The 15,329-nt window shown below is 43.5% G+C and overlaps 2 protein-coding genes across 2 annotated transcripts; both read right to left on the bottom strand.

Annotated features, from left to right (window-relative positions):
* Nucleotides 1-435: 435 nt before the first annotated feature.
* Nucleotides 436-4,623, bottom strand: LOC102295991 (transcription factor 24). The gene is made up of 4 exons (XM_014336430.2): nucleotides 2,468-4,623; nucleotides 1,683-1,838; nucleotides 1,394-1,555; nucleotides 436-941 (listed from the first exon to the last, which is right to left on the bottom strand). The coding sequence occupies exons 1-4, from the start codon at nucleotides 2,633-2,635 to the stop codon at nucleotides 813-815; spliced, it is 615 nt and encodes a 204-aa protein (XP_014191916.1). The 5' UTR covers nucleotides 2,636-4,623; the 3' UTR covers nucleotides 436-812.
* Nucleotides 4,624-4,754: 131 nt separating this feature from the next.
* On the bottom strand, nucleotides 4,755-14,793 carry ephx1 (epoxide hydrolase 1, microsomal (xenobiotic)). Its single transcript, XM_014336428.2, has 9 exons — nucleotides 14,408-14,793; nucleotides 9,422-9,613; nucleotides 9,135-9,315; nucleotides 8,844-9,062; nucleotides 7,992-8,121; nucleotides 7,568-7,782; nucleotides 7,279-7,387; nucleotides 6,739-6,861; nucleotides 4,755-6,555 (listed from the first exon to the last, which is right to left on the bottom strand). The coding sequence occupies exons 2-9, from the start codon at nucleotides 9,602-9,604 to the stop codon at nucleotides 6,345-6,347; spliced, it is 1,371 nt and encodes a 456-aa protein (XP_014191914.1). The 5' UTR covers nucleotides 9,605-9,613; nucleotides 14,408-14,793; the 3' UTR covers nucleotides 4,755-6,344.
* Between the last annotated feature and the right edge of the window lie 536 nt (nucleotides 14,794-15,329).

Raw genomic sequence — 15,329 nt, 5'->3', positions numbered from 1 at the left:
TAAAACTTAAAAGTTGAGGGATGGAAGGTCGGTGAACAAGCTGCTGGCGGGGGTCTGGTGGCACTCTGGACATTTTCAGTGATATTCACTTTAATGCTCAGTAACTCTACAGGCTCAAAAACACCACAAAGCTATTCTGGAGTGATTTCTGATAATTATAATCACTGTTTTTATGTTACAAGGAGATCATCTGGGGTAGGTCGAGCATGGATGGGATGAGTTGTATAGGAGGTCTTACGCTACACATTATTGAACCTGCGTGAACCGTTAAGAGTCGCTGCTGTCCTAGTGCAAGTAAATGGTTACATTCTGTGGCACTGCTGTAATGAACACTCAGTGATCAGACCCCCCCCACACACACACACACATTCAAATAATAAAGTAGGAAAACCTCACAAACGTAGACTTTATTTAAAAAAAAAAAAAAAAAAAAAAAGCAAACAGGTGACTCGTCCTTACAGGGAGAATATGATTTTTTTTTCCACAAACACATTTTATTTTCTGTTTAAGACACATGACCACATTTAATTTAAAAGAAAGAAATCCAACACCAGAAAGTAAAAACTTAGCTGCAGGTTCATTAAAGTTCATTTAACTTCCGCATTTAGATTAAAAAAAGTAATTTGACAAAAACATCATTGTTTGTATGTAACATAAAAATGTCTGCCTTGCTCGTCTTTAAGCACACGTCAGCAGCGGTGCACCACATCCTTTGAAATTTGCCCATCTCTGCACATGAGTGTCTTTTGATGTCTCCTTTGCTACCAATAGCTGGTTACGATTAAAGATATAAAACAGCATAAAACAGGCTTTCACTCATCGTCTCCTTCTAAGGTAGGGCTCAGTGGGTGTGTCCTGTCCTGTCCAGGTGGAGTCATCTGACTGGCTGACAGCAGCTCTCCCACACTCCCACAGTAGAGCAGAGAACGCATGGGCCATTTCTGAGAAGAGACACACATTTATCCAGAGTCATGCTGGACGTCTGATCACAGGCTTAATCTAAGAACAGCTACACATTCTGAAATTCTGTACATTCTATATTTGAAACAGCTCATTACACTCAACGTGTGAACAAGCCACACTTGTTCAGTCTTACGGAGACAAACGTTAACATTTAACATGCTAACTGATGCCTGGAGATTCTGAGGTATAGCTCTTACTTCGTGGTACTGTGTTAACAAACACCTGAATTTTTTAACAAGCGCTAAAGGAACTGCAGAGAATCCTGTGAAAACCTCTTTTACTCGAATGTAGCTAAAAGTATTTTGCGCAGGCACAGTGAACAGATTATTGACTAGTGATGGCCAATTAGCAAGTCTTCAAGTTGTATAATCTATGTGAGTAAGTCGATAATGGGCATAGCATGGAAGGCAGTGAGCTGTCACTTTCTAACCTTAACAGGATGCAGGTATCCACCCGGCCTTGAGGCCGTGTGCTCCGTTAGCATCCCTCCTTGGTCTAGGGTCTCTGTCAGGTGAGCTATGTAGTTAGTAGCCAGAACCAGAACATCCAACTTTGAGAGCTTGGTGTCAGGTGGGACTGAAGGTAGAGCTGCCTGCAAAGAAGGGAGAAGCAGCTGTGACGGCCTCTTTTTCAGCCGTCACCAAAGACGGGCGTACAGCAGAACTACTGAGAGTGCACTGTAACGTAACAGCTCTGAGGCAAGTGTGTATGTTTTGTACCTGCAGAGTGTGAAAGGCCTGCCGCAGGTTGCGTACTCTGCTCCTCTCTCGGGCTGCGTTTTCCGGGGAGTGCTGAGCCCTCAGCGCCCTGTTCAGGACCGCGGACCCACAACCAGAACCGGGGTTTGACCTGGACCCGCACACTGATTGTACCTGCTGCAAAGAGCACGCCGAGAACCTGACATTTCTGCAGACTGATTATCAAATATTACTAAAAGAAACAAAAGCGTTCTGATTTTGTGACTGCATTATTGCTGCTCTGACAGTGTACAAAACACTGCTGCTCTCTCTTTAAGTTCTGCATTAATGGAGAAGAAAACAGGTCAACCTGCAGGACAGACCCAAGCAGTCACAAATATATTTCATCAGCACACATCCACACATGATCGCTGCCGCTCGCACGTAAGTCAACAAGGTGACACAGTGACTACTTTGTTTGTTCTCCAAGCGCCCTTCTCTAATTGTCTGGGTTTCTCTGCGTTTCCATGTCACTACGGTTAATACAAACTGATTGAACCAGACCTCAGAAGAGGGAAGCTCCTCCACACATTGTATGAGGCTGTGCCACAGCTGAGAAAAATACTGACTATATTTGGCTACTTTAAATAAACACATATTTTAGATGTTCTCATGAAATTCTTCATATCATGCAAGAAAGGATTTGCACTCTCCCACCAGCTGCTGGAAGTGATCAATCACTGCATTGCATAATTTGTCTGGAAAATCAGGGTCATGTTTGAGTTTGAGAAGAGGAAAAAAAACCTGGAGCATTATTTCAAACTCACCCACTTCTTGGACTCCCGACTGCTGCGTACGCTCAGCTTGTGTCCGTGCGGGGAGGCTGGGCTCTGGGACGAAAGAGGCTGCCGGCTCTGCGGCTCGGCTGCACAACCAGAAACCAGCCGGTGGTTTTCTGCAACCAACATGAGACCTTCCAGAGGATTCGCTGCCATGAGTGCTGCCAAAGTGCTGCAGTAGATTCCCTTCAAGTCTCGAGAAATTAAATTACATTCAGTGTGTTTTCATTGGATGGATGAAGCTTTATTTTCCAGTGCTGGAGATTGCTATGAGAGATACTTTTTTTTCCTAGGTACTTTGCTGGACCCAAAAGAAAACAGAATCTGAGGTCATCCCTTCATCTAGTGTGAGCACATTTTTGAAGTCAAATCTGGATATGAGATGTGACTAGTTAAGTGAAGAACAGCAGAAATGCTCATCTGATCTCATGAAGTTATTAATGAGATGATTTCCTGCTGCGGGCAGCTCCAAGCTCCTCTGGAGAGTTCATGAGACTTCTGTGGGACACCAGTTCCACCCAGACCCTTAAACAAGGGCTGCTTCTCTGCGAATCACCATCCACCCAGAGACATCCTCCCAAGTCTGACCGTCTCTGTCTCTATCCCTCTCTCACTCTGGCTTTCCGTGAATCTCTGCTCGTTTCCTTATCGGGTGAGGTAATGTGGGGAACTTCATGTGGTCCTTATCTCAGCCGCCCGGTCATCCTGATCCTCCCCTGGCTGCTTGGTTGCCAAGAGTTCCAGGCAGGCAGGCAGTCAGGCCTGGGGGAGTATTGCTCTGGGAGGGTGTCCTGAGCCAGGGCACTGTGGGGGCCTTGGGAACCTCAAAGCTGTGCTAACAGCTGGAAACAGAATTCTGGGGCAGCGCGACATGGGATGTAACGGAGCAGTGAGAAATACATTTATGGCCTTGGAGCACTTTTGACTTGAACAGTCATGAATCTGATTTTGTGGCAAGCTAATGCTGTACATCACACCAGCAAGTGTTTAGGATTAGCAAGGTAGTCAGAGCTGTCAAATCCAAAATCTTGGGCAACCCTAGTAGTGAGGCTCAGCTTCCTATTCCATGTAAGAAACGGAGAACTGAGCCTGAAATCAAAATCTGCCTCCGAGGCTTTTTGCTCAAAGGTTTTATTCTCACAGAGAAGCACGTGACACGCAGCAAAGGTCACCCAAGCTGGTTAGCAAGAACAGACACAGCAGGCACGTGGAGCATTTCAGCCCTCGTCTGGATTATTGAAACTCAGAACCGGATAAGCTTTTTAATAATGCAAAGCTGGACAAGCACATCTGCATAACTCACTTATTAGATCCCACAAACACAAAAGACTGTTTAAGAAAGCGGATTACATAAGAATTACTTAATCTGATCATTTTACATTAGAAAATGATGTGAATGGAAATGAAAAGTTAGAAAGCTTTCTGCTGAAACTCACTCAAGCTGGTGAATACAGGCCTCAGACAAACACACTATAACTAGGATAAAACGTTTCAATACAAAGAAATATACTGAACACACAAACTCATGCACAGAGGCTGGAGGAACACCTTTTGGCAGCACAGAAAGATTAAAATATTTTCTGAAGAGGTCAGAGTGACTTGTGAAAAAAAAAAACATTCCACTAGAGCCAAAGACATTTGGACTTGGGTTGCTTACTGAAGAACACAATTATAATTACAACAAACAATGAAGCTCAGTGTTAGCCAAAAAGCACGGATTTGGAATAAAACAAAACGATCTGGGCTATTTGTTTTCCCATTGTTGACAACTAAATATATAATTTAGTCTGATATCTGGAGGTATCAGACTTTTGAGTTTGTTTGCAAACTGTTAAATATTTAATCCCAGGTTGCAGTTTTCAGGCTTCACATCTTAACCAAAGACCACCTTGAATAACAGCTTTTTAAAGGCCCTCCAACTTGTTAAATAATAAAATCTTATGCACAATTACAATAAAGTTAATTTTGGACAAAGTGGTAATGTAACCAACACTCCCATTAGCTACCATTTCCAACCACAACTTGAATTATCACACGTCCAGACTGTGTAGACATGTGGGACATTTTAAACATTGTCTGAATTACAGAATCCTAGAACTGCAAAATGAGCTGCAGACTGGGAGCCAGTTTGGGTCTGTGGCTTTCGTACATTTCTACACAGAAGAAACTTCAGAAACGTGCAAACACACAGTAAAGTTTACACATACTTCTCAGAATGAGTCTTTAGCAGTGGAGCTGTGTCAGAGAGTCAAAAACTGAAACTGAAATACAGAAATTTAAAGCAGCGTCAGTTTTATTGGGTTTAAAATGCAGCCAGAGGTCAGTCTGGTGATTTTGGAAAGGCAACATACACAAAATTGCAACTTACTGTTCTGAATTTGACATCTTTATTGACTTTTAAAGGCAACAGCAGACATACAAGGAAACTCTTAAAGAGACATCAGGAGCTCTGATTGTGATTTAACTCGTTTTGCAGCACTGTCACTATATTGTTAGGCCTCAAATGAGGAATTTCTAGTCATGATAGTAAAATATATATTTTAAATTAACTTGCACCAACATCAAGGTGGGGTAAACTGCCGCCAATCAAAAGCTAACTGACACAAGATGTAAATCTGATGCACGTTACAGACCCTGGCAAGTAACTCCAAGGCAGTAAAGGATCATCTGCGTAAGAAGTTGTGGAATGTCTCAACAGACGTCTGACTTCAAAGGTTTTCAATTTCCAAGTTAGTTTTAAATGACTCTGAAAAAAAAATAAATTAAAACGTAACCTGAAGCTTTAAGGCAATCAAGTGTTATTATTGTTGTGGCTTAAGTGCAGAGGTTTCGTGCTATCAGTCAGAGGAATGCCTGGCACCTTGTTTATGCTGTCAACACTATCCCATCATGTGCCCCCTAACCTCCCATCTGCAGCTGCTTAGAAACTGTTCTAACAACTACGAGGCTGAGAAATGCTGTAAGGAAGTTAGAAACTAGTGAACCGACCCCTGGATTCATGGAGTGGGAAGTTGCAGAAAGACGCTTTTCTTTCCAAGCTCCTTAGACAACGATGACCTGGACGACTGAGACATCACAGACATAAAAGATGGATCCAACCACTGTCACATCACCCACTACTTTGTAGCTATTTTAAAACTTGACTTCAACCTCGCAACTATTGCCATCTTGATGTTTTTAAACCAGACATCATGGGGCAGGGTAAATCTGACTGAGAAACTGAGAGACTCTGCACAATCATTATTGCAGCTGTGCGATTTTACCTTGTTTTGTTTCCTACTTTACTCCAAGTAGATCAAAGAGAATGCAAAGATGGTATCATTTTATATTTAACAAGACATGAAACCTTCAGTTGACACCAAAAGCCTATCAGTAAAGTTTTTACTGAGTGCATGTATCAAGTGACAAGCTGTGCGGTTTTTCCATAGACTTCTATACAACCAGGATCATTTCTTTAATCAGATTTGCCACCCCCTGCTGGCCTTTAGCAAGAATGCAGGTTTAAGCTCTAGTTTTCACCAGAGACTACGTCCAACTTTTCCATAAATTTCATAAACATAAACTGCAAGTTTAAGAATGAAAGGTGTAGCCTTAAATTCTAAACAGTAGATTGAAAACAAGCTGTGATTTTCATAGTAACCCAACCTCTCAACAAATTTTCAATTTCAGCCACCACTCATTATTTCACCATTAACACTGCATATGACTTTATCATAGTGTCACTTAGAGAGCTATCCTATCTTACAGAATCCACTTCAGATAAGAAATACAAAGCTTAGACTCTGATTCTAGATGAAGTATGTCCACTTACTGCTCAGAACTTTGTCCCAGCTGATGTCTATTCATACCGTTGTCAGTCCACCCTCTACTCTTTCACCTTCCCTTCCACAATCTTTGTGAACTTCTGGATGTCCTCTGCCATCAGCTGGGGCTCTTCCATAGCAGCAAAATGACCACCGCGGTCCATGGGAGTAAAGGTCACAAGTTTACGGTACTTCTGTTTGACCCACAGCCTGGGCGTGTGCATCAACTCGTTGGGGAAGCAGGCGAAACCCGTGGGGACATAGACTGGTATCCTGGAGTTGTGAATCAGCATTAGATTTTACTAAACAAGTCATTCTGAATATTTCAAAATTAGGTTTTTAAATGACAAAGTTGGGTGGCACAGAGCTGTTGAAGACTGTTAACAACAAACACCTTTCAACCAATAAGATGTTGCTGATGTGCTTTATGGGAATTTGGCATTTGTTCTCACTTACTTTGCATGTGGAGCATCAAGACCTTGGCCAAAGTTTTCCTTGTAGAACCTCATGGAGGGGATAATGCAGCCAGAGGTCCAATAGATCATGACGTTTGTCAGCAGGTCATCTAGAGAGAACTTCCTGCAACACATGACCCCACTGATATAAGACTACTGACAACTGAAAAACTAAGGAAACAAGCCTATTTCAGAATAGACAGCACTGCTAATACGCATGCTACTACTCAAGTTCACAACTTCTTATAACCTTCAATCCAATTTTATTTATACAGCACCAAATCACAACACCAGTCGCCTCAAGGTGCTTTATTTTGTAAGGTAGACCCTACAATAATACATACAGAGAAAACGCCAACAATCAGATGACCCCCCTATGAGCAAGCACTTTGGCAACAGTGGGAAGGAAAAGCTCCCTTTTAACAGGAAGAAAACTCCAGCACAACCAGGCTCAGGTGAGGAACAACCATCTGCTCCCACCAGTTGGGGTGGGGTTCCACTAATATTAGTGGGACATATTCTAATATTCTGCTGTATTCACCGTGTGAGTCCTCCGTCATCCAGGTTCCTGAAGTCATGGCTCGTCCATGTGGAGAACTTCTCCAGGATGTAGGCAGCTAGACCCACTGGAGAGTCATTCAGCCCTCGACCTCAAGGGTCAGAAAGTAAAATATAATTCAATGTACACAAAATATTTTAGGAATCTTGAGCAAATAAAATAATTTGAAGGGAGATTAGAAGTATATTAAGTAAAAGAAAATGCAACCAAGCTCCCCAGTCAGACTTGAACTGGGTTATGCTGCTTGAAACCATCTTCTCCAAGTTCTTACCCACAGTGTCAGGCTTGGTGGCCTGGATATGCATGTAGCCAGTCTCTTTGATGGATTCTACCACCAGTTTCTCCATGCAGGGAAATAATCGCTGAATATCAAAGTCAGTGAAGCCAAACAGCGTAGGGAAGTGCCGGCCAAGCATCATGGACAAAGCCATGGACAGCCCTGGCTTGGAGGGCGGGGCAAAGTTCAAATGCAAGCCTTTGACAGTTCTGGGGGCGAAGCAAAAAAAACAAAAAAAAACTGCTTACAAAAAAGATGTCCAGAAATACAAAAATGTTTGCATGCCTCACAGAGGTCTACTGTTCTTTGAACAAGTATACTACAGAAAACTATCGCCATGCTCAGAATTTGGTGTAATATTTCTCAATAAGACGTCATTTATACCCAGTACATTTGGTGTAGCTCTTGTATCACATACTTGGGTTCCAGCTGAGCCATGTTGGTGGTGACCAACCAGCCCCAGTCTCCACCGTGAGCGTAGTACTGCTGGAAACCCAGACGCTTCATCAGTTTGTGGAAGATACGAGCCGCGCAGACCGAATCAAAACCTGTTCACATGGAGACAGAGTTAGAAAACGTAGCATTCTTGCATTTCCTTCACACTGACTTTACTAACGGTAAATTCCAACATTTATTTTAGTGCTGCTAACCCCTGACCATCCTGTTTTCTCTACCAGCTGGCTCACTGGCCAGGTCTCTCTGATCTAATCGTGATAACTGATATAAATCAGCTGCGTCTCCAGAGAGGATCTCATCCTTACAGTCAGACCAACTGCAACATTTAACATCTGGAGCTCAGCTGTGAGCTAAAGAGCAACTCCAATCTAGCTCTGCAAGAGGTTCATGAGGCACTACACTAAAATTGGCGAGTACTGTTGCAACCATCTGCAGTCCAACCACTACAGTTGAGAGACACAGTGGAGAAGCAGCTAATTAGGTTGCTCATTTATAAAAAGTGCATGTGTGCACATATGAAAAAGTGCCTGATTTCTGATTTCTTATTTTTTCCCCACTCTGCGACCTCTCCAGGGTCTGGGATAAGAAGATGATGAAGGTCCCCTTCTTTCTTACTTAGCTTATTAGGGTCAACCTGGATTTACGTTAATACCCAACTTGTATTAACAAGTTGGGTGCAGGGTAGTATTTTTTATTTCCCCTTCAACAAATATGGTTATTTTAAAGTCTTTGACCATGATAAAAGACTCTAGTGATACTGTTACAACAGTGATGATGGGATAATGTGGCCAAAGTAAAGAAATCCCAGGCTCACCTTTCTTATGTGGTGCTTCAGAGAAGCCATACCCTGGAATGGAGGGACACACCACCTCAAACACGAGGTTGTGTGGGTTTGACAGGTCTGTGAGCAGAGGGATCAATCCATAGAACTCATAGAAGGAGCCAGGCCAGCCATGGACCATAATCAGTGGAACAGCACTCGTCCCTTCTAGCACCTTTTTGGGTTTCACATGCAGATAATGGATATCAATGCCTGGACAGATTTTTAACAGGTTAGAGACAACCAACAGTATTCTTCTTCATGAATGTGGCAGCTTAGTCTCACCCTCAATCTTGGTTTTGAAGTGAGGGTACTGGTTGAGCTTGTCGACCTGCTTCCTCCAGTCAAACTCATTTCTCCAGTAAGACACCACCTTCTGCAGGTACTGCGAGTTGAAGCCATAATTAAACTGGCTGTCCTCCAGTGAGGGAAAAGGACGAGTCAGATCAATCCTCCTGTAGAGGTCCTGACAAGAAATAAGAGAAGATGTACAAGTCTATTTGTGCGAGGTGGAATTTCTCAGCAGCAAATGCACCATCTATCCTGTGTGACCAACTGAGAGGAAAACTAACCTCCAGCTCTTGATCGCTGGTGGTTACCCTGAAGGAGCGGATAGTGTCGTCCTCCCCAGCATCACGGGGTGCTCCAGAACCCCACCAGCCATCCTCTGTTGTTAGGACCTGATTCTTACTCCTCTGAACCAGGAAGTAGATCAGTCCACCAATCACCAGAGCAAGTAGGACCTCTGTGAACATGATGAGAGTCTGCAAGAATGAATGACAGACAGGACAGAGGAAAAAAAATGAAACAACATCTACACCCAGGCATCATTTAAGGTAGTAGCCATGAATCTGTCATCTATAGACTGTGCTATGCTGTACCTGTATTTTGTCACTTTGTCCAAAAATAGATAATTCTTTTTTAAAAAGAAGTAGTTTGCATCCATCCACGTTAAAAATGTGATCAATTTACTACTGCACAACCCCCTTACTCTTATTTTGAATTGAATTAAATCGATATACCTTTATTAGTCCCACAAGGGGAAATTTCATAAGGCTGCCGACCTATTGCATGCAATGGCGGCGCCATCTTACCCTCCAACCATACATACATTACACAAAACATCACATGGGAAAGACAGGTCAGAGAGGTATAACAATGGAAAATGCACCACATGAGGAAAGATAAGGAGAAAAAAATAACTCCCCCCAGACTGAGCTCCAACAGGGAGATCAGTTTGAGAACAGAAAAAAAAACACCTCTGCACAAAGCACATGAAAAAACTCTTAATACACCAAAGAAACACATGACAAGCAACAGGGGTGGGTAAAGGATGCAGCATCAGAAGGGAATAAGTGTCGAAGGCGTTTGGAAAGGGAGGGGGGATGAGTGTGTGCATATCAGTGTATATGTATGTGTGTGTCCAGAGTTCAGCTGAGACAGTGTCCTTCGCCCTGCAGGCTAAGTAAACAGTCTTCCAGCCAACCCAGGTGGCCTTGCAGAATGGGAAGAACAGACTAAACACAGTCGTTATCAGGGTGTTGTTGTCACTGCTGAATTAGTCCAAATCCTGAACTTAGGTTCATAAGGATTACCTGCACCAATGCTGACCCCATTATTGACAACTTTGGCAGCATATATTATCAGAATCAGAATCGTGTTTATTGGCCAAGTATATGTGCAGACACATACAGGGAATTTGGTTCCGGTAGATGGTGGCTCTCAAGCACAGCAATGTAAATCACACACACACACACGTGTCTATATATACACATTACACATACATACACAAAGCTGTGTAAACCAACTATAAATAACGAATCTAAACTTATATACATAAAATACAGAAATGAATGAGGTGGAATGAATACTACAAAATGTACATAAGGTGCAGCTGCAGTCTGGCAGTGGGAGCAGTGTGACAGGTCAACTGTTAAGAAGGGAGATGGCGAGGGGAAAGAAACTGTTCCTGTGTCGGGTGGTCTGTGATGATTTTCCCTGCCCGTTTCCTGGTTCTTGAGAGGTACAGATCCTGGATGGAGGGCAGGGGGCCGATGATCCTTTCTGCTGCCCGTACAGTCCGCTGCAGTCTGCTCCTGTCCTGTTTAGTGGCTGCTCCATACCAGACTGTGATGGAGGAGCACAGGACAGACTCAATGACCGCAGTGTAGAACTGGATCAGCAGCTCCTGTGGAAGACTGTACTTCCCCAGTTGTCTCAGGAAGTACATCCTCTGCTGGGTCTTTTTGAGGATGGAGTTGATGTTGGTCTCCCACTTCAGGTCCTGGGAGATGGTTGTACCCAGGAACTTGAAGGTCTTCACAGTTGACACAGGGCTGTCTGATATGGTGAGGGGGAGCAGAGTTGAGGGATGTCTCCTGAAGTCCACTGTCATCTCTACAGTCTTAAGAGTGTTCAGCTCCAGATTGTGCTGACTGCACCAGAGTACCAGCCGCTCAACTTCTTGCCGGTATGCAGACTCATCACCATCTTGAATGAGGCCAATGACAGTGGTGTCATCTGCAAACTTTAGGAGTTTGACAGCCGAGTTCTCTAACAATATACAGCATTGTACCACTCCTTGGATCCTTATATTTTTCAAGGAAAATTGGAAGTGGGTGCGTTGATTTGTTCATGTGCAAATTAGCATACCTCAGCCTTTTCTCCCTTTTTCCTTTCCTTAAGAATGGCTGTATGACAGCCACCCTTCGAATGAGACCAGTTCTGATGAGGCTTCAGTAAACAATAGATGGATCAACTGAAGGCCCAGATGCATCTCTCATCTCTCAGGTCCTGTCTCAGGTCTTTGCTAGATTTACTTACTATGAGCATGATTTTCAGATACCTCTTACCTACTGTAGAGTGTCTTGTGACTTCTTATTTTATTGTATACTTATCCAGTTTCCTCAGATTTTTTAAAGGACTAAGTGCACATGTGCCAAGACTTGTAGCTCTTTAGGAATCACCTTGTTGGTGGAAAAATACTATGTCTGTCAACTGTGGCATCGTTGACAATTTTTATAGATTTAACTGAAGAAATGGGAATAAATTATGTGTCTTTTGAACAAGATGCTGGGAACAATGTGCTAATGATGCCATTTAATATTGCTCTTTGCCAAATTAGGTGTCTTTTTTGGGAATTAACTCCATTTACAGTGGTTTAACACAAAACAGCAGAAAATCTCCACAGAACTTTGAAAGATCTTCAGAAAGCCTGAACAGCTATTGCTCTAAAGTCTGGCGAAATGAGGGGGTGATGTCTAGAAACTAAAGGAAAAGAGCACCAAGTCAAGTTAAAGGGATTATGCTGATATAATAGTTTATGCTAGATCTTGTGCGGGGCTTTTACTCATAATAAAGCTACTATTGGTACTTTTAGTGAAGTTCAGGCTGAGAATCTGAATAGCAGTACTCCACAGATCGGACAGACTTTAACTTAAGTTGAGTCACTTGTTATGGCCACGAGTTTAGGAAAAAAAAACGTCGAGCACACAAAGTGTCAGTGTTGTGTTGTATGGTTGTTTTGGGGTTAGCTAATAGGATTAGACAGCAAGACCGAGCGGCACCTCAGTCACAGAGCAGTATGGCAAAGCTGTTCACGATCAGTAGCGTGCATGCGCACACTCACACAGTGTATTAATCCACAATAACCGAGCAGCGAACACCGGACACTTAGTGGTGTGCGATACTGCATATTTTGGTATCGATCCGATACCAAGTAAATTCGGGCCAGTATCGCCGATACCAATACCGATACTTTTCAATAAATAAGGTGGATGCCTCATTGAATTGCTAAATCGCAATTCATTTTCATAACCTTAAGTGTTTTTTGTGATGTTTCCTTTGGTATTACTAATTAGTTAAAACCCAGGACATAATTAGGAGAAATAATTTATTTATAATTAAATAAAAAACGTTTTATTATTGTGGCAGCTCGTGGTCTGCGATGCTGCTGCAGTGAAGGTGAGATGAACTCACCTTCATGATGCCTTGCCGGCTTAAAACCTGTGCGCTGCTTGTGCTGTTGTTGTTTTTGGTGTTGATGTGTACAGCTGGCAGCAGGAGGGCTGCAGCCATTGAATGTAGGCTACTGTTACAGCAACCCTGTGGACAGCGCGCGGCTAGGGGTGAGCCGGAGGCTGGTGCGCCAGCGGGACCTGCCAAGCTGGAGACAGAGGTCGAGGTGCGCGGGGCTCCTGCCACGCCTGAGGGCGGCGTGCTGTCCACTTCGGCACGCAGGCTGCATAGTCCTGCGTGCCGGCCGTCTGCCCAGCTGCCTGTGAGCCCCAGCTCACTTCCACGCCTGCTGCGGCGCCGCTGCTGCTTGTCATGGGTGGTCATCAGGTCAGCTCCGGGGCTTCCGCTGGAGGCGCGGGCGACCGCCAGAGTGGACACTTCCCCGTCGCTGGGCTGGGGCATGGGGCGCCGATGGTCCGGGCCAATTCCCTCGCCTGCTCGCGGGGTGAGGTGAAGTGGGCGAGGAGGGTATGTGGCAGGGCATGTTCTGCGATGCTGCTGCAGGTTTGGTGGTGGTGATGTGTACGGCTGTTAGCGGGAGAGCTGAAGCCGTTGAATGTACTGTTACAACAACCGTGTGATTATTGTAAGAATAAATGATGCTGCGAAGCATGAAAATGCCATCGGGTCTGCCGTGGTGGCGATCTTTTTTTTTTAATCTTAAGTGCACGCAAACCAGTAAACAAATTAAAACAAATACTGTTGTTAAACTAATACAAAAATTACAATTAAAATTCTCAACAACAAAAAAATATATATATAATTAATATGTAAACAACTTAACAACCCCCAAAGTGTCTAAGTCACATCACGTGTCAGTGCAACACCAAAACATAAGAGTGGGGGAGAGGGAGCAAAGTGTGCCTGCTCTCCGCTGACACAGGAGCGGTGAGTCCAGCGACCTGGTTGTTTCGTTTTTGCCGAAAGCACAGCGTTGTAAATGAGCAGAACTCAAAGTAAAGAATTGATATCACCAGGCTAGTATCGATCCGATACCGATGCCGACTTGGGATCGATACTATCGATATTTGGATCGATCCGCCCACCACTACCGGACACATCAGTGGCAGCTAACACGGGCCAGACTGCAATCCACTGGTGGAAAAGTCTGGACTGAGACCCTGTTTGCGTGTGTATTCATTCAAAGAGGATACACTGTATAAAGTTCAGCATCCCTGGTGGCTGTTAGCCCTTTTAGTCAAATGAAATAGGTCTGTTTTCTCGAACAAACTGCCCCATTCACACGAACACTGCAGCCAGAAATGCATCTGCCGCTCTAGATCCATCCAAAAACGCTACAGTGTGGTCAAGCTACGAACACAGATTAATGACTATTTTTAATATTTTTAAAAATAGATAAACGAAATAAATGATACAACTTGTTTATATATGATATTGATATTTTGCTCACAGGTATTATCATAAAGCTACAAGTCACTAACAAAAACTGACGACGACACAGTGGGAGCTTTCCCACGCACTATTTATGTCAAAGTTAATCTAGTCGAGCTCTTTACTGGAGGTATGCGAGGTGGTCGTACCTTTTAGGTTGTTGGTCGCTTCTTCTTCTGCTCATAAAATCAAAACAATTCAGCAGTCAGGAAAAGTAACATAGCTCATCGCAGTTTTACTATTAAAGGTCCGGTCCAGAAGGCTGCTCGCTGCTGGCGGCGCTTTTCTGCTCCACTGCGAAACCAGCGTTTTTTTCCCGCCCTTGTGTCCCTGAACTGAACCAGAGCTGAACGCAGCAACAGCACGAAGCGTGAGCAGGCAAGAACTGACTTTTGTCCTAGAAACCAAATGCATGTGGGGATATCAAGAAAGGATCATGGGAGTTGTAGTATTTTATGGGGAAAATGTTTTTAAATTGGTTGGGAAATAAAAAGCAGGGGGAAATGGAATCCGGGGTTATGATAGTCAACTGAAACAATGTTCACACTTTGCTGCACAACAGGAATAATTCGTGCTTTCAAAACTGAAATTAAATGACATTTTAATTCCATTCAAGGCAATTCTTGTCTGTGATCAGGACTGTGGAGCCTTCCGGTGTCTCAATATAACAAGTTCTAGGGCTCTCATCTTTTCTCATCTCTTCCCCAGAAGATGGCAGGCATGAGGGGGCAGGGAGCTTGGATTAAATGGGAGAATCCAATAAAATGAAGGCTCACTGTTTGTTTGTTTTTGTTTTTTTGCCCTTTATCACAGTTCCTCTTCCCCGCTGTTTTTCTTTCTCCCTTTTCTTTCCCTCAGTCATGTCTGTCCCGTGAGTAGCAAGTGAAAATAAAATAAACAATTAAAACAAAGGTGAATCAAATAGACCAATACGGCAAGGCTAGGATGGTCCATTTGGTAAAGTAAATCCGTTGGGGATCTTTCTTTGCCTTTAGACAATATTTGTGATGGCAAAAGAACCAAACGGGACAGGTGAAGAAAAAAAAAAAAAAATGAAGGCTCACTTGGACA

The sequence above is a fragment of the Haplochromis burtoni genome, unplaced genomic scaffold (genome assembly GCF_018398535.1).
Source record: "Haplochromis burtoni strain Fernald_Lab_line unplaced genomic scaffold, NCSU_Asbu1 Contig_103, whole genome shotgun sequence".
In the NCBI taxonomy this organism is placed as follows: Eukaryota; Metazoa; Chordata; class Actinopteri; order Cichliformes; family Cichlidae; genus Haplochromis; species Haplochromis burtoni.
This window is presented reverse-complemented; position numbering and strand designations above follow the sequence as displayed.

Excerpts from the sequence above, each read along its gene's own strand:
- LOC102295991 (XM_014336430.2), bottom strand. The coding sequence starts at position 2,635 with ATGGCAGCGAATCCTCTGGAAGGTCTCATGTTGGTTGCAGAAAACCAC. Across the intron at positions 1,839-2,467 it reads GTCGGGAGTCCAAGAAGTGG|CAGGTACAATCAGTGTGCGG; the intron begins GTGAGTTTGAAA and ends TGCTCTTTGCAG. Across the intron at positions 942-1,393 it reads GATACCTGCATCCTGTTAAG|AAATGGCCCATGCGTTCTCT; the intron begins GTTAGAAAGTGA and ends GTCTCTTCTCAG.
- ephx1 (XM_014336428.2), bottom strand. The coding sequence starts at position 9,604 with ATGTTCACAGAGGTCCTACTTGCTCTGGTGATTGGTGGACTGATCTAC. Across the intron at positions 9,316-9,421 it reads CCAGCGATCAAGAGCTGGAG|GACCTCTACAGGAGGATTGA; the intron begins GTTAGTTTTCCT and ends ATTTCTTGTCAG. Across the intron at positions 7,388-7,567 it reads CACCAAGCCTGACACTGTGG|GTCGAGGGCTGAATGACTCT; the intron begins GTAAGAACTTGG and ends CTGACCCTTGAG.